At 29.3% G+C, this 27,621-nt stretch overlaps 1 protein-coding gene across 7 annotated transcripts in view; it reads right to left on the reverse strand.

Moving 5' to 3' along the window:
* dachs (unconventional myosin-IXb-like dachs) overlaps nucleotides 1–27,621 on the reverse strand; it is a 102,455-nt gene that overhangs the window by 20,193 nt on the left and 54,641 nt on the right. For 2 of the 7 annotated variants that reach the window (XM_088203233.1, XM_088203228.1), the window contains exon 4: nucleotides 4,179–4,211. The exons of 3 other annotated variants lie outside the window; for them this stretch is intronic. In XM_088203233.1, coding sequence (XP_088059359.1) covers nucleotides 4,179–4,211 — 33 coding nt within the window. Of the gene's footprint in view, nucleotides 1–4,178; nucleotides 4,212–17,407; nucleotides 17,781–27,621 lie in introns of those variants that run through there. 2 more of the 7 variants (XM_088203231.1, XM_088203232.1) reach the window with 2 other exon arrangements.

Here is a 27,621-nt window from a genome sequence, read left to right on the forward strand (position 1 = left end):
TTGTCGACCGACTCTGGCTAATGCTAGTCACATTAAACCGTAATAAGTGTGATCAAAAAAATATTAATCTATAAACGTCGAAAGTACACGCATGAATATTAATCTATAGTAAAGCATACAATAAAACCTATTCGTGAAAATAATGCGCGATGTCATAGTAGATATAATTATGTATCATATCATACGCGTATACAAATCAAGTTTGCGGTTAAGCCTGAAAATTGCAGCACGTGTCAATGATGTGATATAATTATACTTTATCCCAACATAACAGAGATAAAATTTATAATTATGATTTCAATATTAAATATTTTTTAAATAGAAAACCAAATTGGAAATCTAACGAAATTAATGGACAAAAATATATTTTATTATTTTATTTGATTTAAAAAGATGCTCTATTTCGTTTTTTATGTCAAAGTATTAAAAAAAAAAATAGAGATATGTATAGAAGTGGCCAATTGGTCGTATACAGACTGTGATTATAACAAGACTGATGCATTATTGTACCGATAAAAGTACTACGTATCCTTTATAACGAGCTCAAATTGAAGCACAGTGCGGCATAGGCCACGAGAAATAGCAATTTCGGATTTGGCGAGGGTACTGTTAGTCAGAGAACTGTAAAACGTTGGCTTAAGAAATATCTTACTGGCGATATTAACCTTGAAAATGAGTCTCAGTGACGATCTTCATATATTTTTGATTAAAAAATTTAAAAACACTATTGAATTTTATTCACAAACATATATTCAGACACTTGCAGATCAGTTCTCGACATATGGAAGCCATAAGAAATGTGATAAAATGGATTAATGAGTACCGTACGAACTGCGCGAAAGGAAAACACAACAACTTTTAGAAGTGTGTTCTTCGTTAGTTCTCAGAAACCATAGGACACCATTCCTTAGAAGAATTATTACCTGCGATGATAAATGAATTCTATACGAACAAGGCAATGGTAAGACAGCGAAAATTCTAAAAAAAAAACACGTTTAGATATTGATTTTGCATCCGAAAAAAATATGACAATAGTATGGTTTCTTAAATCAGGCAAAACTATTACAGTAGAATAAGATTGTAGGAAAATTAAAACAATGTTAAGAAAATGATGAATTTTATAAATATTTATTGTTAAATCATTATATTATAATTAATAAAATTGTAGGTAAAAAAATTAGCGTAATAATATATAAACAAAAAAAAAAACCAGCCGAAAGTCGCCGAAAATTGATGGGTTGTTGACACCACCCCTTAGTAACATTAAAGAGTTATTCATTGAGTGGACGCTACGCCAAGAATGGAATGAATTCTATCCCAATGCTCCTAACATAAAGGCACTAGAATACAAATACGGATACGATCCGTATACACTCTTGTAGAGATATCTCAGAAATTTTCCTTGAATTCTCTCCAATGACAAAATTTTCGTTTAAAAAATTTTTCTTCGCTTGGATTTCAGACATTGGAGCCATATTTGCGGAAGTTTCAAATTAGTGTATCGTACAGAACGTAAATCGGCAATAAATCATTGAAGTGACACGCGCTCCGCATATAAAAACCGAGCATCCTCGACCCCTAATTTCAAATTATGGCGATGCGTATACGAAATCTCCATTTCTGTTTGAATGTGACTCCTATGTCATTGACGATAGCTTCTTAGTGTAAAACAGCTCCACCTAAGCTGTAAGAGAATTTCGTCGGGCAAGGGGATCTGGGAATGTGACAACGTAACACTTGGCAATGCTGAAAGGTAGTCAATTATTTTTAAGATCATAATAAATAACATATTATTTATTAAATATTATAGTTATTAATTGCCGCACGTATTCGGTTATTAAGAGCATAAAGAGCAGAATCACTGTAGTATTCCAGAATGAGGGTAATTTTCGATAAATAAATAATTTACAGGATCGTTAAATGTGACAGAAATTTACATCAGAGATGAATGCTTCTAGCATTGTCAATTTTGTGTTGCGATGATTCACGAGATGAAAATCAATAACGTCTATATATGATAGTAAATCAAATTATTTAAAATATTAATTTCTTTGCAATTTGAATTTTGACGTTTAATACGATCTTTTGGCACATCATTTAATGGCAATTAAAGTAATGTTTCGTTTTAACCCTTTAAACGCGGAAATCGACTAAAGTTGCCCAATTGATTTTTTACGCAAAAATCAGTAAAAAAATGCTTTTTAAGAAAAAACCTTTTTTTGTGAATAAACATAAAATATCATTTTAAATATATAAAAATTAAAAAATCAAAACATTTGAACACAGTATCAAGGTAAAATTTGCATTTAAAAAAAAAACAATTAAATATTATTTTTGATTAACGCTTCCAAAGGGTTAAAATAGCTGTTTAAACACTATGATGCTGTGACGAAAAACAAATATTTATTTAATCGAAACCATGTTCCAAAAATCAAAACATTTATATCCTAATAGTTTTATTAGATATTTATTGTCAAATAAAACAAATAATTGCGTCAGAGGCAAATTTTTTTTTTAATTTTAAAATCTTAGTTTTAGGTGTATATAATATAATAATAAAATAATTAGATTAAGCAATGCCTACATTTTTCACATTACAATTTCATATAAATGATTTTTACATATTTTTTTATGTTATAAATTTAATTTAAATTATAGTATAAATAGATAATCATTGATAAAATCAAATTAATTAAGTAGTTAAAATTCCCATGGAACGTACCATAATATTAGACGCCTTCATTGTGGTGTATAACTTTATACAATATATACGGCATTTTAGCGTTGAATCCAATCAGTATGTAATGAGGTAAAATTATGGTTATATCAAAAATCGTAAGCAGTTTCCACGGCTGGCTACTCATAATAAAATGTGATTTTCCACGCTAATTTCTTTACGCGGTGCAAAGTTATGTACAAAAGCTATTATTATTAAACAAGTTTTTGTGCAAAACGAATAAATTTAAGCTCGCAGTGTAATTCACCATTAAAGCTCTCGTGCCGCGCGAGAGCTTTGCCAGCAATAAAATGAAAACGACTTGAATATGCAGCTTTTTTATATTCGCTTTGTTAAGAATAAATTTATGTTACTATTATTGATGTATATTATATATAACCATAGTTATTTAAATTTAATAACGTTCGTTAAACATCGACACATTATATGCATATTATTAATTAACATATCATTTGTAAATATACATAAAATTATGGATATAAAGCGATAGATAAATTCCATAAATAGTTAACTTAATAAAAATATACATTAACACTTTAAGATTTCTATCATAATAAATAAATTAAACGTAATTTTTTCATATAAAATTCAATGGTAAATATTTTCGGTTTTAATTTTATCGCAGTATTAAAACGAAATTATTAGACTGAGCCTAAAATGGCGATTGACTTTTTTGACATATATGATGTTAATTCAAATTGTATTTTTATCACGTAAAAATCGCGTTTATATCCATGTGGGTTTAGCTTTAAAGTTATCTTCGTAAAAGTACAGTTATGACACAGAATTAAGTGTTACATCTCACGAATGTACCTGCGATCGCAAATTCCTTAACTTTGCAAAGGGAAACGAATGCGATATCTGTGGTACTGTTACGGCACATGCGCCAATATATTTAATCACACGTGCATTATGGTTAAATTTTAATCGAGATTCGTCCCGATTATGTTGTGTCGTTAGATTGTTTTCAAACGGACATCTTTTGCGTGTGAAGCAATTTCACCTGCGAGCTTCTCACGGTTAAGAGCACAAAAAAGCATTTATTAGACAATGCCTTGCATTGTTTCGTGGTTTCGAATTATGGAATTGTAAACTCATTCCTGGGCGATCTTACAGGTGGATCGTTAAATAACAATTAATTGTAACAGAAGCCAGTTTGGTTCGTATGAAAAATTATTTTAATTTGTCATGCTCCGATTAGAGATTGTGTATACAAGTTACTATTTTTTTCTTTTGAATACAACGATTCATAGTAAAAAGTAGACGCTACGAACATGATATATTTTTTTAGTGATAACATGCAGTAGAATTGTGATTTTTTTTACTATTTTAGTTAAATTAATACCTACAATAATCATGCGATTGACATGCACATAATGGTTAAATAAATAATTATTAAATTTATATAGAACGTGCACAAATAATTATTTTTGGCGATTACCTTTATGGCGAGGTTGTGATAACTTCGCCAATTCTGAAAAAATAAAAATACTATTTAGTTACGATAGGCATTAACAGTTTATGTTACATAATACAAAAAATTAATTAAATAAATAAGTTTTCTTAGGGTATCGTCACCTGACACAAGGTGCTAGGCGAATTATTAACAGTAATAGTCACAGTAAGTACTAGCGCTATTTAAGTTAATCAACCTCGCTATTAACCTGCGAGATAAGATAACTTAAAAAGATTAAAATATTTAAGATCACTCCTTCATAAAAATTATAGATTAGATTAATACTTATTCATATATACATATATAAAATTATTTAAACTACTATCATGCTTTACTTCGATTGTACGATACTAATAAATATTACAAATCAGATATCCATAAATGTAATATTTGTGCGGTAATAAAATTCTCTAATACATATATTTATATATTATATCTTATGCTTATACAAGTATATCCATCATTGGCGTGGATAACGGATGCTGACGTGAGGTCACGGATCATGTATGGACCATCGGAGCTATTCATCTTAAAATTGTTATCCACGTCTTCGAACCATTACTTTGACTGCTAGCCATGATCCCCATACCTTTGATGAACGATAACGATAGACGATTTCCTGGACTAGTAGAAGGAAAAGTGCACACGTCAAACAGCGTAATTGAAAGCTCGAGGCAAAACAACGGTATATACATACATATATGTATTTGTAAGTGTGTGTATATAGATCGATTTGAGGAGAAAGTTTACCTTCGAATTGTATTTTCGGTACTGAAGTAGGTCGATTTGTCCATTTTATGGTTCTATTTTTATTTATGTGTGTTTGTAGGATGCGTTGAATATTAATGCTCGTGTTTAATGTTTCATACTTTTATTATTATATATAAAAATCAATGAATATAAATTTTCCACCTACGAGTCACTCAGCTATGGATACAAATCCACATGGGGTCTTAAATGGAAAATAGTAATATCATATATTGCAACAGGGAGAACATTATGGGTTATAAAAATTCTATAATGAGTCAGCTTTTGTGCTATAGTGGATAGCAAGATACTGTTGAAAAATAGTTATTGATTTAGATTCGTGAAAATTAATATGATCCATACCTGAATACTATTTCAAGAAGCATAAAATATCTGTAAAAATATTGTATCAAATCTTGATTTTTAAGAGTTATTCATAAGTGGAATTACTATAATCATTTTCTTTTTTTCTTTACAATTATTAAGAAATTAATTAATTTTAACAAAGATAATATGGGATTATATTGCATAATAAGAATAAATAATTTAGTGAATTTTAGGCTTAAGCAAAATTAATCGTTTGTATAGAAAATAATAAGTAAGGATTCAAGTTATTAAAAAAGAGTTGTCAGTTAGAAAATAAGGGGTATTTGAGGTATGTTTTTATTACTGACTGGCTATTTTACTTATCAAGTTTTCTAACAAAAATAAGTCGTCTTCATATATAATTTCCCACATGTCCTATAACATCAATATTAAGATCATATTCAATCTTTTTTAAGAGCAATCTAAATAATATTATACATTATTGGTTATTAAATAATAAGTAGTCATAATGTTTATAACACATTGAGTGGGTTCGAATTCCAGATACACCAAAGGTTTATACATTTCTATTGTGTCTAGGAGATCAAACTTGGTGATTATAACATAATTATAATTCCTATCGATTAACACAGTCAAGATTTTTCTGGATTTTCTTAATCTCGCGGAAAAATATCGTGATGAATAATTTAATATACCGTCTATCGATTGTAAGCTGTAATAATAAAATATATCTATTATTGTACGATTCTAAAAACTAAAAGTTATCTCTAATTGTAAGATTTTAAAAACACAGTTTTATAGATTGTATGTAGAGTAAAAAGCATGAGAGTGTTATTTGCCATTGTTAAATTTTAGGTCCTTTCTTATTTATAGTATTTACGATCGATTGATAGACCAAAAAGCATAGAAGGGATTTCATTGCTCTGTTATTCTATGACATATTTTTATAAAAAAATGGCTTGTCAGTGCAAATAGCACTAAAATTGTGACAGTAATGTTTTCTCTGAGATGAAAAAACCTTCACTTTAAAAACCTAAAATACGGAAAAATATCGTGGCGACCGTTCATTAAAAAAAGAACGACTTTTTTTGGAACTAAATTTTAAACTGCTTTCAGTGGGTTTCTGAACCGCTTAAAAACTGCTTTTGGAGCAAGAGCGTAATATAATAAAGCGTGATTGTTTTTCTAAGAAGTAGAGAAAGCATCGAGTTGCATTAGGTTATTAAATAAGTGCTTTTGAAAAACCTTCTCCCTTGGCCAGGCAAAGGACTTATGAGCTATGTTGGAAATTTATCTAAGTACATCCATATAGGAGTGAACTGTCATTGACAGGCTAATTTAAGGCATTCCTTTCCAAAACCTCCTGAAATTGCAGCTTTCACGCTGCATTAATGGAGCTAGGCTTTTATGGCAATATCTGGGAAAACCCCTATCTGTGCTCTCCTAGACCGTAGACCACAAAGCTGCCTAACAAAGTGAGGCAGCTTTGAAGCCAGAATTCTATGTCACTTCGTCGGTGCGTTCCCGAGGGCCTGTGCTCCTGAATAATATGCTCCGTAACATTAATGGCGTTTTATATCATTGCTTTTTATTCTTGTGTTCTATAAATATATATTAAAAATTAATTACAAAATGTCATTTAATTCAGTGTTTTATTAAAAAATTTGAAGCTAAGTTTTCGTCTCCTCCTACAACCTAAAATTCTAACGATATTATACATATGTCCCACTTTTTATTCCAAATAATAATGAAAATCCTACGTAAATATATATTAGAGCATAAAATTACTATTACTTCATTGTAATAGCAAAATAAATGTTGAAAATTTATTTTATTTTATAAATGCTTTTAAGGTTTGGTTAATTAATATTATTAATATGATATATATACTCTTTTATAAAGTATTTTAAATAATAAATATTACAAAAAAGTCCAAAACAATAAAAACACAATAGTATTTGGATTGTAAATCGGTTTATTTATTTTTTATATGATAAAATTAAAATAAGTATAATAATAAAGTAAAGATACGAATGTATGTAAAGATATTAAATAAAAAAATGAATCCATTTTATTTTAGGATTAACTTATAATACTTATAGAACCCTTATTTATATTTCAACATAATCATTATTAAGCCAAGTGCATTTGCTGAGACTGGGAACTAGTTTATTAATTCCAATATCATTAAAGTATTTTTAGACTCTCTACGCGTTTCGGATAAGCTAATCTTTTGGTAAGGGTTTCACAAAGAACAGATCTTGATACTTTCTGATATTGAAACGTTAATCTAAAATATTATTTTTCAATCAACTCTTTTACTTTTTGCATTTACATAACATCATTGAGATGAATATAAAAAGTCCGCAATGAATATCAGTAGTATTATCACACAAAACTGGACTAACTGGATTAGGTACTAATACGGTAATTTTAAGCACTGTTCCTTTACTTTATGCGGTGAAAACTGCAGTGTAGCCAACTTGGTTAAAAGTATCTTTTTCTATATTTTGTTATAATTAAAAATATATAGTATGTTTTTTGATACTTGTTTATTTTTTTACAATTGATAAAATTTACATAACTGGATATAACAAATATTAGAAGAGCAATCTATATTATAATTTTTTAAATTTATATAGGGGTAAAATATTTTTTAATAATTGTACATTACATTATCTCGTCATTCGAATATTAGTATCTCAGTTTGTTCAATGATAAAAATTAGTTCACTGCAGTTTTTAGCGCCCACGGGCATCCGAAATCATAACACCACCCACGCTTTCTCGTAACGCAACGCAATCAAGACAAATGTTTTCTCCTATGTAAGGCACTCGAGAAACGAATAAATCAACCGGTCAAGAATATGACAATGTAACGTTTCATGTCTCTGACCCTGATATTAATTTTCTTCGTGTGCGGCGAAAACTCAATCCGCTCTGAATCGGTACTGAAGTCGAAAAAAAAATACATTTATCTTACAGACGTAATATATCATATATCTATTTATGGTTAATTCGGAACGGTGTCAATAAAAAATTGTACCTGTCGTCTATAAAAACGAAGGTGAGTCGTTTTTGTTTGGTTGACAATGGATAGATCCTTTAGTGCAGGTGCGCTTGTGTATCTATTATATTTATCAAACAGGGCCGATTTAGGGTAGGACTGAATATTCATTTTTGTAAAATAAATCTATAAATATATGTAAAAATAAATATAATTTAGTAATTAAACAAAATAAAACTGTATTTATATTATATTAGAAAATATTAATATTATAACACTCAATTTTGATATGATGAATAGCACAAAAATATATTTTCCTCAAAGCCCCTGCGCCTCGATTTAATTATACGTGAATTTATGCGTATACATATTCATGAGGTAATTCCATTTGCAATAATGTAAATTATAATTAGAATTGTGTTTACACGATCTTAATTCCATCTCGGGAGGTGAGATTGAAATCGCAAAACGTAACCATGGGAAAATGTGTACATTTTAAACTAAAAGCGTAATTGTCAAAATCGCTGCGGATTCTTTCGGATTTCTGCGAACGAAGTTCCCTAAATTTTGAATAGGTTGATTTTATCTTCACTTTTAGTTGCGTGTCTCGCCGACAATATTCTAAGAATATGAGACTCGTCTCAAGTTTTTTTCTTCATTTCATTGTTCAGCGTTGGGTTTTGACCAAAAAACTTTGAAAGCCGCAAACTCGATTTGCGGCAATGGATGACTTAACCTTTGTATAATATTTCATTTAATTTAATTTTTTTAATTTTATTGATTATAAACATAGCAGTTAATGTATGTTTCACTGAAGGCTACAAAAATATTTATTTCTGAATGATTTAAAATATGGTACTAAAAAAATAATATATTTATAGATCTAAATTAAAGACATATTTTTTAAGAAATAGACATCAATGTTGTCCAGATTTTTTACAGAGACTATTTATAATTTATTTTATAATCAATCATTTTCATCAAAATTTAAATTGAAGTTATGTATTATATAACAAAACCATACATTAAATCATCATTTATGGACAATGCTATAAAATGTGTCTCAATGTTGAAACATTTATTATATTGTTTTTACTGTAATGTTATATAAATAACATAGACCGGAATTGTTTCATTTCATTATTGTAAGCTATTCAGGAATGACAAGAAATTGTGAGGTTTATATTAATACATTCAAGTGAAGCAATAGTAAGATATAAATTTATCTGATTAGAATAATAGAGCTATTTTTAGGCATTTATCAGTATTGCTTTCAGGTAAAATTAAGCTCTTAACTTTTTTATGATACCTGCTATTTTGAAAATGTAAAATTTCATAGCATATTGAGAGTTTATTGGTGGCATTGAAGAAATTAAAAAAAATATATATTGGAGGGCCACATAAAGTTAGCTGTAACTTAAAACGCAGTATTCAAGAATTTTTAGTTAGACGCAGTTTACTAAAAAAAACTACGATGTTCCAACTCCTAAAAATAAAATTTAAATATAATACGATATATTTGGTTTAAGGACAATTAATTCATAAATGAGTTTAATTGTATATTTTGTAAAAAAATGAATAATAACGAAAGTTTCACATGAAAACTTTTGCTAATTTTATAATATTGACTGATTTTTAAGGGGAAGACTACTAATATTTGGTTGCACCAAAAATCCATGTAGAATCTATACGTATATCTTCTCAAAAGCGACTTAATTTAGGTCACATAATTTTACAATTTTAAGTGAATGAAAAGCAAGAAAGTATTTTTTGTGCATTACATTCTCCATATTGGTTATTTATTTGATTATTTTATAAGGTCAAAAGTATTTTACAATCATCTGAGAATTAAATTAATTTTATAAAAAAAGATATTGAAATGCTAATTTTATTTTAATATTATGGTTCTAAACATAAGTGAAGCTGTCTATGTATTATGCTATTATTATGCATTTTAAATATTTATATATATATATTTGAACGATTCGCATAAATCCTTCTTTTCATCAGCAGCATTTACTAAGCGGATAAAATGTTTTAAAAAAAATACTTTTGGAGAATATGAGTTTAGATTTTTTCGATTTTAATTTTAAGCTTTATTTATTTTATTATAAGCGTCGTATGCCCAATGTGTTACAACGGTAATCATAGATATAATGAATACATACAAAAATGTATTAAACCCCAGACCAAAAGTCTGGAAATCGGTGACATATATATATATATATATATATATATATATATATATATATATATATATATATATATATATATATATATATATATATATATATTATATATATAGATGTCATTGCAGCTAAAAAATAATAGCTCATTTTTTATTAATAAAAATTCCTGCTGTGGTTCGAGCCCACGGCCCTAGGGTTACCAGTCTAGACCTTACGGACTACGCTATTCCATTATTACGTTATTGTTATGAATTATTGAAGTTAGGTAAAAATAACTTAAACTTAATTGAAATAGTAGTTGTAGTGTGTATAGCAAGCATGGCAATTGTAAATGTGCGACACGTAGCCGACGAAAGATTACCGCCGTGATTGACAGTCGGGGAGACTTGCCCGCGATTGGTATTCCTTTGGTGATTGTCGGCGTGCGCCAGCGCATACACCCGGTCTCATCTCGCCCGAGACTCCCCGTAATTAGGTATTCCGCGAATCGACCAAGTCCAATTGCGAGTAATTCGTCACTCGGCACTTAATCGACACGCGGAACAATGCAGAGATTTGACTCGTGACACGTGCCTTTGTTTTCATTACGATCCTCTTAATTAGTCATTAGCGAAGCATGTGTGCCAAAATAAGCAATTACATTAAATCTACGATAGAGATTAATAAAAACAACAAGTTCGCTGTAATACTCGCCAGAAAAGTTTTTTACGAGATATTTCTTTATGAAATAAGATAAATCTCTCCCGGTAGAAAGATTATTATCTTTTACACAGTTTTCCAAAATACATACATTTTGAAAAATGTTTTTATTTAATATTTAATTAGCTGAAAGCATGAGATGTTCTAAATGTAAAGCTAGAAACTTTAATTTTCGCGATAGTACATTAAAAAATACATCCTTTAATTTGGGGCGTAAAATCGATGCCAGCAGTATCTTCAAAGAAGTTGGTCCCAATAACATTTTCAGCATGAACGCTGTTCCAAACAGCAACCTTAGGTATATAAAAGCATCCTATGGATAATGTGAGGATTTAAAGGTCTTTATAAAGAGAATATACCTTGTTCACATATAATACATCTTATTTTTATTGTGGGCGTCTTTATCAATACATATTATAAACTAAACAGCTTTTTAGAGGGCTGCAACAACTAATCCAATTTTATGTTGTTTGTCTTTGAGAAATCTTGGCCGAAATTCAAGTTGCATTTAATTATCGTAACGAATTTGATTGTTCTATTAATAAGCACAAAGAGCCCGTTGTTGCCATAGCGGCCTATTCTTATGACATTTTGAGTGTCAACAGGCTTTAATGGACTAGCATCACGGTTATGCTTCTTAAATGCGTTGGCAAAGTACCTAACTTAATTTTATAGTAACCTAAGTATATACATACATACTCTATTTTGGGCGGTTTAAAGAATGCATTCATTGCTATTTATTATATAATATTTTATACCAGCATGATAGAGGAGTTCAAACACAAAATATTTGGGTTCGAATTTCATGAGGACCTTAGTATTTTTTCATGTCTAGGAGATCGGAATTAGTGATTATTATATAATTATAATTTCGATCGATCATCACAAATTAGGTTTAACTAGATTTTGCTAATCACTAAGAGGAATGTCGTAATGATTAATTAAAATCGAGCTAAGTCGTACAAATAAAGTATTGAAAGTCATCTAATTCCGATGTATTTAACAACAAACAAATATGCTGATTACCTAAAAGTGTTTCAAAATATTCGCACAAATGCGGATTCGCTGTCTTTACAAAAGCTCATGTGGAGTCACCGTAAAAGTGGTCAATCAAAAATAACCTTCCAAAATATCTGGCGTAATTTCCTCAAAGTTTAGCGAAGGTATTTTAACCATAAATAAAAATAAACTACTAATTAAACTTGGGAGTGAAGAACAAGCACAGATGAGTATTTCGTACTCACTTCAGCAATATTACTTCATTATGCTAAAAGCGTGACACTTTAATAATTTATCGGCGATTCACATTCTGTACCTAGCATATTCAAATATGGTTTCAATGTATGTAATTCCATCAAAGCATTATACTCATTGTTATATACTATATTTTTATTTTTTATAAAACAGTATAGAAATATTTTACAATATATTTTTTTCTACATCTTAGCTAATGTACAAAAAAATCAAGTACCTCTACAAGAGTACGGATTATGTCTGTATACGTATCCCAGAGTCTATTTTCTAAGATCATCGACATGCAATAAACGTTGCTGAGGGAGGTATCGACAATCCGTCGATGATAGACACCAAAATTAAAAAAAAAACATTAATAGATATACATATATTATCGTAACATAGTTTAAAATGATTTAATTGTATTCAGTTTGATTCATGTTTATGAAACGCATAAAGAGCATATGAAAAAAACAATACTTATTAATATGATTTGGTTTCTATTGAATGATTAATAACAATATTGCTATGAAATAAACTGAATGATTGATCAGTAAGTTACACAAGAGCATTGGAATACTAATGTTTTTTAAGCCAGTAATAAATCACGTTTTTTATACGAATCAGGTTATTCCCCATTTCCTTATCGAGCAAAGAAAGTAATGAGATGTTTCCTTGGAGTTGATCGTGTCCGGCAAATTATCTCATCAATCCACATCCACACATTTCTTAACTTGAATATAAACAGTAAACAGTAAAATAAATATATATGTTTTTAATCTAATTTATTAATATAATTAAATAATAATATATTAACGTATACACACACAACACCAAAGGTGACTATTTGGGTTCAGGTATCAAATTCTGAGCGAGATTTTAAGACCTTTTTTATGTATAAACTGACATTGGATTATCTCGAAATGAGAATGTGATGATTTCATCTGATATTCCTGCTATAAAATAAATTAAGGTAAGATAAAATATACTTATTTTATAACGTATTTTATCATCGTTCCAAAATATGGGATGTGAACGAACTTCATCGACCCACCATCACCAAATGGACGACGCCTGTCTCTCGAGACTGATCCTCGATTGTGTCTCTCGCTCATTGTAGGCCAATCGTGATGTCGGGCCTTATCGAGCCTTACAGTTATAATGGTGTAATGAGAAAATTAAATGCCAAACTAACTAAAATGACCCTCGCCTACAACGAAACCAATTAGCGGCACAGATCAACTGAAAAACTACTCTGATTCTATATAAGTAAAATATTCTTGTATTTATAAATTATGCTAATACTAAGTAATATCGGATCGATCTGAAGATAAGGCAATGTAACTAGATTTACATACGAACAATAAAACTGGACCGTTTTTCAAGTTCACATGATTATACGATGAGATATCTCGTCGGTTTGATTGAACATGTTAAATCCACACTTGATATGTGTATAATACGTTTCAGTACAAAAAAGTCAAAGTCAGACCATGATAAAGATTATAAATATTTATGTAGTTGATACGTGATTAAATTTTACTAAAATACGTGACTAAGTAATCTTGACAAACATTTTAATATGTTAAGAGAACACATACATCCGGTGGAGATGTGCATTGTTTTTTTTAAAAAACGTGTAATGTTTATAATCAATACCAGACATGTTTATTTTCTACAATATACTAATTGTACTTGAAATTATTTTAAAACGTATCGTAATAAAAGTTAATTATATCTACATAAATAAAAATAATCAATAAGGGATCAGATTAATGACGTGTATGGTTAAGTAGTTTCAAGTTATCTTGATTGTATTTAAAATTAGTATAGTTAATTCCAAAATATTTAAAAAAAATACGATTTAATGATGTGTTATTAAATTATTAACATACAAAAATGCTGACTAATTATATATAAGAGTTCGAAACGTATATATTTTATATATGTAATCTTTAACTAAAATGTTCACTGATATTTTAATAAAAATTGCTCGAATATAATTAAAAGGTTAAACAAGAAAATCAAGAACAAGTTAACTTCCTTTTTATAAGTGAGCCAAATTTAGTTTAAAATATGTTAAAACTTTTGGCTCTGTGGGTTTACACGTGCTTAGTTATTATTAAAAAAAAACATATATTTTATAAATTTGTGAAAGAATTAGGTAAAACAGCAATTAATTTACATTAAATCTTATTTTTAGATAACAACATGACAAGAATATTCAAAGTTGCATGAGTTTATAAATATCATTGCTTCACTTCTAAAATCTAGACTGAAATTCAATTAATTTTATTATGCACTAATCTTATTTATAATATACTTTATTATGTTTATTAATAATAGTATTATATTAGCTAACATTAAAGAGATTAATAATAAATATACGTTATATCTATCATACTTTTATGACTTCAATCTATATTTATGATTATGTATTATCTTAAGCCTTTATAAATTATACTAATAGCTGTCATGTAATATATTACTTTAACGATTAAAGATTAAACTATTATATTAATTTACTAACCAATCCTCAAAATCTAAAATCCGTGTTAATTTAACTGTATATTTTTTTTATTTGTATATTATGTTTTTATATTATAATGATCAGCTTTGTTCTTTATCAGAAAGTTATATTTATTATAAAACTATTAATTTAAACTTTAATAAATATACAACATGTCCTTTACATAGAAAGTTGCCTATTGTTTAAATATTTGTTCCTATCACGTTCTTAAAATTTTATTTTAAGCAAAATATATTTTTCCTTATCTCCACTCAGGTCATGTTTTTCATTAGACCTTAGTAGTTCTTTGTGTTCGTTTATTATTCATTAACTCTCACGTCAATATACTAAGAATAACCTTTATATATTTGCGTTTATAGCTCATGTATAATTTAATGTAACATAGGCTATAAAATACAATATTTAAGTGTATATGTACATGAATATATATGCATCAATCCCAGTTTTACAGTCATTTCATTACTGATAACAAAGTATTCGATTCTTTCTATAGTTTCATGAATATTTCTAGAACAATTGAAACAGATAAGTGTACGTTCGTATTTGTACACATATATAATAAATCGCATTATGGTGTAGCGTTTCAGTGTACGAGGCAAGGATTTAAGCGTACAAAGGTATCTGGTCAGACAACCGCCGTAGGAAACTTTGCCGTACGAACGTTTCCAGGCCATAAATAAAGATTAAACGTGTATTGATAGCGAACTGTTGGGCAACTTAAATCCAAAGCAGTGCTCGGCTCGAAGAACGGTAATCGCCGCAAATGCAGCCTGTGCAGCACACGACTTGCGAAATCGTGAGCTGAGACTGCACAATGGCCGCGAAGGGAGGCTGTATTAACAATGCACACATATAGACACACATGAAGAGTGTACGTGTGTTAGTATACGGGGAAACTTGATTATAGCTTCTCGGAAGGTATACAAATATTTTTGACGTTACACTGAATAATAAAATAAAAGTTGAAAAATAATTCAATAAACGATGTAATTCCGAATACAATGTATTGTATATTTTTAATATATTTATAGTATGCTGTTATACATATTTTAATATAACCGAAATTAATATGCAAAGACTGTGCTAAAAATCGGATTACATCAAGTAGTATAAGTTGTCTTTATATGTACATATCTACATACGTATGTAAGAGCATTAAAAATATCATTCTATAATTAAACGTTTTACTGGTTTTTATTCAGTAAAAATACATATATGTTACACTGAAAGTTTATTTAAAATGTAGTATAAAAATCGAAATATAAAATGTCAGGTTTGTGTCTTATGAAGCGTTTATATCTCTTGAGCAATAACACACGTATATTTAATTTCGTGGAAAATATGTTTAATGATGGTTATTGCTATATTTATTTATTACACTTTTTTTAAAAGATCTTCAAAAATGAAGTTATTTATTCCTTTCAGTGTAGTAAATATATATTAATTTATGATTTGGGATTTTCATAATTTATGCGTCAGAAAAATAGAAGCAAATATTTTTAAGTCAGTCTCAAGTTTAAGGTAACTTTTAATAGTGTCGGGTAAATATTCTATAAATAAAATCCATAACGGTGTATTTACATTTTGCGCTATCAAAGCAACAAAAATAAAAATTCAAGTATAAGGTCAAGTCTACGTTTGTAAACCCGTATGATACGTCATACGTCATTGAATATGTAAATAATTTCTGTGATATTCAAAATAAATGTTTGAGCAATGTAAACATTGACAATGAAAACTAAAATATAAATACATATTTTATTCATGTTTAAAAATTAAAGGGATAAAATGTTTTTTAAACACACAAAGACACTACTCACTTCTAAAATCTAGTCTTAAAAATATAACTTAATAATGCATATTTTAAAATAAATTTATAGTATTTAATAACTGTTAAAAGATTCTTATTAAATATTCAAAAGATCTAAATATGATTTATGTATAATATAGAGGCAATAAATAAATTATATTAATAGCAGTCATGCGAGTTATTAATTTATCGCTTGAAAAGTTATATTGATTTTTAAAATGGTAACTCCTACTTTATTAAGTAAAATCTTCATCGACAGCATGTGTCAATTTTTTTTATAATGCACATTCATTAAATAAAAGAGTGTAATGCTGCATTTTTTACCCTCCAGAAACAGATGTCAAGTTCATCGACGCGTGACTACGTAATGAAAGCATAATAAGCATATGAGTTTTCAACGAATCTTTTCAAAGCATTATATATGCATGAAAATATTTTTAGGTGTTCTTTAATATGCATTAATTACACCCAAAGCGCCTGTTTAGGACAGGTCAAGCTAGTTTTGTCGAATTCAGAACGCCAACGGTGTAAATTTAACGTTCGTCGAATTTTCACCGCGGAGACATCGACGAGCGTAAGCGGGAAACCTGAGTGTCTGTATTATATTGTATGTATTTATTATTTTTTGTACGAGCTTGATATTTAGATAATTCATCAAAAACGTTTATATCACCTTGCAACTTTTTCTCGGTCTCCCAAAATTTTTGCAGCTCGGTGAAATATTTATCCAGAATGAAAACCTTCGAGAGGCCCAGCGTGGCCATCGCAGACTATGTTCACCACACTTCAGCATCCACCGGGGCTTCCTTCGGATCGGAATCGTATCTCATATCCTCCGGTTGCTTCCGGAATAAATCCCCACTTTTCATTACAGTATGCACAGTCTGCTTACGCGTTGTTTATTCACAAAACTTTTTAATTCAACTTTTTTGTTTATATTTTTATGTATATTATTTCACAAAACTAACGATACCACCGTTACACGTCTTGAACGAACAGTTGTTTTCGGCAAACTGCCACCCGCTACTACAACATCTCTTTCCCTCTTGCGCGGACGCATTGAAAACTGATCTTTCATCTCGCTTCAAGGCGAAGGTGGATATCAAAGCGTGGCGCGCATGTTACACAACAATAAACATATGTTTGGGGTAGGAAATTAATTACTTATTTTACTTTTTAAATACTTTTTTATTAATATTTTTACAAATCATAAAAATAATATTTTCATATAAATTGTAATGCATATAATTTATTACATTATGAACATAATTTAAGATAAGATTAAGTGCAATTTAAATGATAACATATACGCTAATTTATCGATTTTAGATAGCAGTAACTTTGTTTACAATTTTTTTAATAAAATCATTATTCCAGAGTTGCTTCGACAAATATTTTTATGCTATCATACAAATATTATATGGTTTATAAAGCAACAGGAATGTTCGTACTGTGAGCTCAAGCATATTGAAATTTTCACAGCTTACTCTGAATTAATTTTCTAGAGCAATGCTATTTTCTTATATAAAAACTACTTACACGATTAATTTAAATGTCGTTCTAACGGACATTCTGAACAAATGAAATTAAATAGCAACTCTTCCCGAAAGTAAGACCTAACAAAGCAAAAGAGATCTCGGAACTATTAATTGCGTTAATATTTCTTAATATTTCATGGACCATCTATTAGAACACCCATCCATAGACTTTAGTCACTTGGTATCACCATTAAATACTGGAAAAACTACTATTTTATTTGAAATGATGTGCAATAGACAACGCGTATATCTAAGAATTAATGCAATTGACTCGCCCACATTCTCATCTGTAGTTTGCCAAAGCTGTCACCAGACAGCACAGAGAGAAATGCGGGCAGAGAGACAGCTCCACAAATGCCAAGGTATCACAGCACGAGACACATCAGCAAATCGTTCAGTATCATCATGACAGATCACAGCCGACAATTATTCTACTCGACCCTCCAATTTTCTGACTTGATAGCGGAATTCACAATTTATCACATACATCTCATAATATAAAACACAGAGAAAGCATTTGAATATAATATACAACTCTCCATCTATTTATAGACTTGAAGCAAGCGTTCGATAGCTTGAATATAAAAGGTTCTAATTAAAATAAAATTCGTAAGAACCACACTATCATAATCAAAAGCAGTAGTAAATATAAAAAATGAGCTCTTCGAGTGTTTTAAAATTACATCTTGGGTTATGCAAGGAGATTCATTGTTCACCATGCTATTTAATCTAGTGCTGAAAGCGATAACCCGCAAACATAATATCAGTAGTTGTATTTATTTTATAACAAATTAAATGTTTACGTATTTGGAGAGTCATTTTAGGTCAAAACAGAGAATTATCATACACGATGCTAGTCTGAAAAAATAAGTTTTTGACCTAGAAATTAATAAAATCAAATACTAGGGAGTGAAAAGTGGTCAACCAACATAAATTCAAAGAAGTGGATAAATTCAATTAAAACCTCAAAAACAATAAATATAAAAAAGAAATTAAGAAAATTTGAACCATTAAATATACATAATTATATATGTATATTTAATGGTTCAACTTGACTCAATATTTTTAATGTTGTTTAAACATATATGTTTGTAGATCTAAATATCTATCAAATACTGACTGGTTTTATAAAATACAATAATATTATTCTTACGCTTGTGCTTTTATTAAAATGATTGAATTTCTGTGAAAAGATTAGTACATATTAACAGATTTTAAACATAAAACTAAGTATTTGCTATATTCAGCCCTTATAATTCTTAGTATTGTACAACAATTTTATTCTGACATAATATCCGCATAGATTTAGAGCCGCTGGAGTCCAGCCGTAGGTCTTCCACCATCAGGTATCTCCGTCTCCCGTTCGCACACAGGTGAGATCAAGTGCTCTTCTCTCTCTCGTGTAGAACTTACCTGTGACGACTACCTGTGATGACTGTTGTTGTCACGTGACCGAGTATATCTCCTTCATTGGCCGACCGTTCCTCTTGGGTAATTCTAGATTCGAGCTGCTTAGGCACACGAACTTTCGAGCGCTACTTTTCGAATCGTTTAATTCGTTGGAAGCTTTTTAAAAGCGCCGCGCACGTTTCTGACGAAAAGAAACTAACAAAAAAATCACACATCGCTCTAAATATCATAGTTATTAGACAGACACACGTCGGTCTCGATGAAGACATTGTTTTTAGCGTTACGAAATTTTTGAAGAAAAGCGGCGTGACTGGGTACTTTGGAGGTACTCTAATAAATAGATGCATAACTGGTTAAAAAAACGGTTAAATAACTTTACGTATTGTGTTAAATTACTTTAGTCTATTCGTGAATTTACTGTAATAAATAAACAGGCATCGATTATCCGATCGTCAATCAAAAATGTCAAGATAAATTACGACGCCTACTACACGGAGTAATTATATGTGCAATTCACGTATTTCTTGTGTTAACGCAGTTAATTTAGGACGCGATTTTTCGCAGGTCGAGATACTCAAAGGACCGGACATGCCATGGATGTATCATATTATGAGAGAGCGCGTGCATCATCGGGGTCGGTCAGTTGGTCGGATAACTCAAGTTTTCGTGACTGAAATGAGTTATAATTTTTTATTAATATTTTACGGCAATGCACACGCTGAGCGCTTTTAAATAGTTATGGCGGCGATGTAATAAATAAAATATACGGTAATGGCGTAAAATGGACGGTTGCAGTAAAATAATGAATAAAACATGCAAGTATTAAATATGGTGCTTACAAAATTATAGTCATTTTCAGCATTTTGAATTGCTAATTGAGTATTTTTAAGCTTTTTTTTAGGGGTTTTGCTTTTTATGTTAATATATAATAGATACCTGGATTACAATATGACAATTGTATTAACTTATTATTCAATGTAATTAACATAATTCAAATTAAGTAATTTTTATGCTTAGGTGACCCTTCAAAAAATGTTAATAATAAATCTGAATAAATATTTTTGCCACACATTTGTGAAAATATTCACTGATTAAAGACGAATTTTGTTCCTTAATTTAATTAATTAAGTAACTTTATTAAATATTTAAAAAAAAGGTTTTTCAATACGATGGAATAATTTTAATACAACACGATTAATTTTTACTCAGTTTTTAATGCGTAATTTAATTTGGAGAAATCTGGGTTATATACTATTATTATGGATTTTTAAAGTAAAAAAAAGTAAAAATTGTTTTTATAGACAAAAAAAATCGATTTGACTGAAAATAAAAATTAGGATTATACGTTTCAATAAGATAATAATTTTGATAAAAGATCTAAGTCAGAACTACTAAAATAAATTTAAAAAAATATATATGATACAGGAATATATCATTTTTATTTACATGTCAATGTCAAGGCATTTTTTTATCAAGGTATTTAACAAAGCAACACTGATATTATGTTAAACATCTAATAGATTTAGAGGTCGTGTTTTCATTATTATAAGTATTTTTTGTACATATGATTTTCTATGTGAGCTGAAGTAGCTCATTAATAAAAAAAAATATACTTAATATGTACGACCTATATCGATTTGAAGTTTTCATTAAAATATTCATCCGTGAGATTGGGAAAATATAGGATAACCTAATATGTGATGATTGATTGGAATTGTAATCGTATAATATTTACTAATTCTGACTTCCAAGACACGATAGAAATTTAAAAATACAAAGGTTCACATGGGATTCACCGATTATACCGCTGATCAAAAATCTCGATTTGCACTGATTCATCGTTGCAAACTCAATGACATTATTTCAGATTTTTCCAGGGTGAGGGGTAAAGTTGGATAATCAATGGTCGGTTTTTATTATCTCGATTTCAATAGGCTTAGTATTTCATGCAATTTTCTGGCCAAATGCAAAGAAGAACAAATGTTCACATTGCCTTCCAAATGCAATAAAATCATGCCGTTGCAGTGGAAACGCTCGATTATCTAGTGTTCATAATAAGATTTTCTATAATAATATTACAACTTCTAATAAGCGAGAATCGAATGAAGCATATCTAAACCGAACTTTGACCAAGAAGATTTGCGGAAGATTGTGTAGAAGAACACTTCAAATTCTGATCGAATTTCTCGACAAAATGTTTCAAAAATGCAATGATTTGCAGAGATCAGATTCTGTTTGACGCCAGTAGTAATAGTAGTAGTATAATTAGTCAGTAATAGTGGTATAATTAGTTGACTTTTAAAATAAATGATCGCAGATCCCCTGAAATCTTTCTAGATAAAAGGTTAAACTCAAAGTTAAACTTTCGCACACTAGATAAATTTGTGTTTTATTATAATTTTTATTAAAGATTATTTGAGGAAAAAAATCGGTAAGACATAATTTTATTTAAATTAAACTTCATTCTGAAGTCAAATGTCTTCTAATTAAAAAAACGTTAAAACGCCTTAAACCCTATCATTGAATGATTAAACTGTAGTTTTGATAGTAAGTTTTCTTGACAATAAATAATAAAAAAAATAGAAAATATATTAAAGATAAGGATACATAAAATATAAAACCTGTTTTTTATTCACCAATTCAATCATTATACCTATCATACTTTTTTGTTATATTGTTAAAACATATAATAATTCAGAGCAATTTGTATAAATATGCTACTTATATTATAGCATATTATTGCCTCAAGATCATTAAATAAAATATAGCATACATAAATAAAAAATTACGCAATTTCGTGCCCTCCTAGTCATAATCAAAGATATGGTATTGCAATAATTATGGATTTATGAAGAGCCTAGAAAATTAATGACGAGCTCGGAAGTGCTATTTATTCCATAATATTATTTCTCAAATCTGAAGGAGTAAAATAGTGAACAGTCGATTTCTGAATATATTTCAATAAGGCGTATAAAATAAGAAAAATTATTGGACTTCTGTTACACTATGTCGGATGGATATGGAAATAAACCAAAAATTAGAAAGCAAAAATTGGCAAATTCGTCACAAAATGCGTGATGCGGTACTCAAGCAATTTAATAATATTTTTTAGAAACTTACTTATACCCTTTGGATGCCACGGTATTTTTAAAAATATGTTTTTTCACATATTCATCGGTTCTTCCTATACATTATTATAATTAAATTCATTCAAAAACTATCTTACTAACGGGGTAACAAGTTCACAAGTTCATTTTTTTTCGAGCATCATGATGTCAACAGCGATCTTTGTTGGCATATATTGTATATAATTATTAATTGTATATTAAGTATAAGAAAACGAGTACGGCTAGGGGAATTATGTACGGAGGTTTTTATTTATATAATAGTCTTCCAAGAGAAATCCGAAACAGCAAAAATATAACGGGTTTCATAAATGGAATAAAAAAACACCTTCGTACATATAGAAATAAATTATAATATTAAGACTTTATTATTGTATATTTTTATTTTTTCTTTCTGTTATGAATTTTTTATATATTTTTATATATGTTTACTAAATTTGTTAGATGTAAAGATTAGCTATTAAGCTAAATAAATTAATAAAATAAAATAATAATAATAATGACGAACAGTAATATATCGTTGATTAACATCTAAGTAACATTGTTGTATAATATATTATCTCAACACAGGCATTTTTTGATTCAACCTTATTATCGTCAACGCTTAATTATATAATGTTTATCAGAACTTCATTTCAGTATTATATTTATTACGTTACCCTAAAATTTTGACAATTGTACGGTCGAGAGGTATAAACTGTTTTGGTATCGCCGCCATACAAAACCGTACCCGATACCCCCGCGGGTGATTTGTCGAGTCGTTCTTTTTTGCTCGCCGGCGAATTTTGGGAATGTGCGTAATAGCGCGTCGTTCGGTAATTTTGGGTTGTATTTTTTAATTCGGCTGCACAAATAGTTGTGTGCGTGCGAGGGGGGCGAGGGCTAATAGAAACAGGTTCTGGGTCCTCTCTCCTCCCGGTATCCTTCTCCCGCTCGGGCACACGGTCTCACACCTTCTGACGGAGCCAGAAATACCTGTCGTAAACAGACCGCATTGTTTTGTAGCCGAGCCTGCCAGCATTCGGGACCGGGTCTGCCGCTTCCATAACATTTTGTTTGTCCTTTTTGTAACGTTTTTTTCAATGGTCATCTTCGAGATGGATAGAAAAAGGAGGCCGGCCGAAGTGAAAAGCGAATCGTGCTCTATATGTTGTATACAATACGGAACATGCGTATTTTAAATCGATTATCGCGATCACTAAGCTTACTAAATAAATCGTGGATTAAGGGTTCAAATATATACTTTCACTCTTATAATTATTTTGAGAAATATTATTATAACTAGCTAGATTTATGTTGCTTATATGTAGTAATAAGTGAAGGCAAGGCGAATTTCGAATTAAATCTGCATGAAGCAAAAAGAAAAATCGCTAGAAATCTAATCGTTTTCTTAATCACATATATGAGTTAAATTACATTTAACCATAAATTTTCTTAGAGTATAAAGCAAAAAGGCAAATCGTTAGAAATCTAATTCTAGCGTTTAAGTGTGCCAGTAAGGATTGTGGTCTCAATTACATTTATATATTTATTAATGACTTCACAACTAACCGCGTTCCGTTGGCTCTAAATTCTTCAACAGCATGAAGAGAAAAGGCAAATTTTTAGGAATCTAATTTTCGCATTGAAATGTGTCAGCCAGGATCGTTGGTCAAAGCGCGTTCCATAGCACAATTTTTTTTAATCAAAATTATTCTGATTTAATAGAACAACCGACCTTTAGTGTACTATATAAACCCACTTAATAAATCCACGTAATAATTTTTTTAAAAATTTGTAACTTGAATAAAATTAACGTGCTGAAAGTGGCTTATCATCAAAAGAGAATTTGATTTCATAGCTTTAGTTTTGCTTGTATTTTAAGTTATTCGTTGTAGGAATAATATTTAATGTTACTTAAATATTTTTTAAATTAAATTATAATTTTTTTATGAAAATTTGTGTGAAAAGCGATACAGAATATTCCGTTGTAATAAGTCAGGCGTAAGCCCAATGCGTTACAATGAGGTAAACAAAAGCAATAACTACCAAATAAGTAGTGAAACATCAGACAAGTTGGTTAATATGTGACATCAATTATATTATTTTATTTTAATTATCCATTACGATATTTATCTGTGAGATTAGGAAAATATTGAAAAATTTAATCTGAAATAAACGACCGAAAATATGATTGTGATCTTCCAGATACAATAAATTAGGTTTAATATGAAATTTGAACCCATATCTAATAGGTATCTAGATTAGATATTTTCCAATATCAAAGTAATCAATTTTAGAACTATATATTATAAAACTATACATTATTGAATTTTAATAAATTTATTCCTCGGTAAAAATTGCTAAGGGGCTGACATATAAAGTTTTCGAATCACTGCTAAAAAATCAATGTATATTATTGCCGAAACATGGACTGTCAGAAGAAAACATAGGATCGAACATGTGCTTCTTAATGGGCGATAGTATTTAGATTTAATTATTTTTTTCTAAATTAGGGTTTAATTTTGTGTATTCATAGAAACGACACATTCAAGTTGTTCTTGCCCTTGTTTCCTTTACACAAAGGGTACCACGGGCCCCGCAAAATTAACGATTGAGTTTTGGTGGAACACGAAACTGGCTCTGTCTAGATATATGAATTTTACAAAGATACACAAAGTCTGACCCTAGAATTCGCACAATTTTGCTTTCATCGTGTTTTCTAGGAGAATGAAATATCGCTATATGAATTGAAATTTCATATTTTGTGATAAAAATAATCTTAACGTCAGTTTTTATTAAATTTTTATATGCTGATATATGATCTTGAAATTATTCTAAAGATTAGAGGCTTTTAAAAGTAAATAGTTGCTAAAACATAACAGAACTTTTAGAAACTATAATTTTATATACGTATACATATCATATAATTTTATTTATTTATATTAAATCTTACATTGTAACCTGACAGACGTAAGCCCAATGCTTTACAACGGAGTAAATCGGTAGCAACTGAGTTAGTCAATCAGATTTAATTAATACATACAAGTAAGTATTAACCACTAGAACGAAAGTATGGAAATCGGTGACATCTATATTAATAATTATAAATTGTTATGTGTAATATAATTTATAAGAAAACTTGGGACATACCCTGGAATATCTAATATTACTCTTAATTTGTTTATAGATGCTTACTCTCCCTAGAGTTGAATACCGTACATCTAAATTGACTTAAGGCAAAACATTTTTTTAAACTTATGCATTTCGAAGCTCATTACGCATAATATTTCATAATAAATTTGTGTGCCTTAAACTGTATAGCAAACAATTTTATCTGGCTCAATAACTAGTTGAATAAGGCACACCACTCGGCATGCTTACTCAGAAGTCAATGTTATATTTTTAGCTCTTAATTTAGACCTGATAATGGTCTACAAATATATATACATATATAGTCAAAAATTAAAAGGACTATTGATGCAGTGGAAGTGAGCAATGGGTGAACCAGGAAAGATCGGACGAATATGTGAATGAAGATTGAGAATACAAAAAATATAAGCTGGTGCCCAGAAAGCTATTCGTGGACCAGGTCAAGACCTGTAGAATGTTGTAATATCGAGAAAGAAGAAGTTACACGCACTTAATGAGTGTTTTTGATTTGTATAGATTTTTTTTCAACTTTCAACTAATGTGTATGCGTTGTTACTTTCGGCCCGGTATCGAGGAACAATGGTCAGGCAATCAATGATCCGTCAGCCCTCCCGCTGCCCATACGGCCATTCGGACAATCTGACGAATCATCTCTCGAGGTGATGCTGCTCGCTGGCCCCGTTCGTATCTTTCGGATCGGAGGCGCTTAAAGTTTGGTCTTTAATTTCGTCCGCATTTACATATCGTTCGTGTCGGACTGCCGCCGGACCACACCTGCACTTACATCGCAACTTTTCGATACCTAAGAAAGTATTTCGTGTGCGTGTTGTTTATGCGTACAGGATGTGTTTTTGAGAATTTGTATAAATATCGTTCGACACCAGGTGAGAAAATTATAAATGAGAATTCTAAAGTGTTATATAGCGTAAATTAAGAACACGCACAAGTTCTAATTAGAGTCTCGGAAAATTTATATTGGGATTTAGGAAAATGCTTATGAAGATAAAAAAATACATTAATATAAGAAAAGTATTCATTAGACAAGGCATATAGATTATACAATACACTTATATTAAATAAGCTACGATTAAAATATCATATAAGTAATGAATTAATTTTGATGAATTTTCTAATAAAAAATATACGCGTATAAAATAAGCAACCAAATTTGATAATATATATGTATATATAAAATATAACTTAAGATATTTCTACATTAAAAAGACTTATATTAGCGAATTATAGTTATCATACAGTAATTTTCAGTATCATCAAAAAATATCTAAGGCATTTTATTACACAGGGTGGCGCCAAAGTCACTTTCCATTTTAAAAACCAAATATATTTTTTATTTTTAGATATTTAATAAATATTTAAGTAAAATACACGAGTGAGCAAAGAACAACGATTGTTAAATTTTGAAGAAATAACGTAACTATTACGCTAACATCATTATTTAATTACAATTTTTCTTGTAAATCAAAAATAAATCAACAATCGTCATTTTGGCCAGAATTCTCATTTTTTTTAGTTTAATAAAATATTCGAAAATATTTTTTTAATACATTAATATTACAGAATATTATGAATTATGATTAATTAATTTAAAGCTGAATTTTGAGCTTTAGGTTTCAATTTTCAATTTGAATATTTTTGTGAGAAATAAAAGTTAAATGTTTTGT

Source organism: Plectrocnemia conspersa, unplaced genomic scaffold (genome assembly GCF_051122295.1).
Source record: "Plectrocnemia conspersa isolate PC_06_02 unplaced genomic scaffold, ASM5112229v1 ptg000014l, whole genome shotgun sequence".
Lineage (NCBI taxonomy): Eukaryota > Metazoa > Arthropoda > Insecta > Trichoptera > Polycentropodidae > Plectrocnemia > Plectrocnemia conspersa.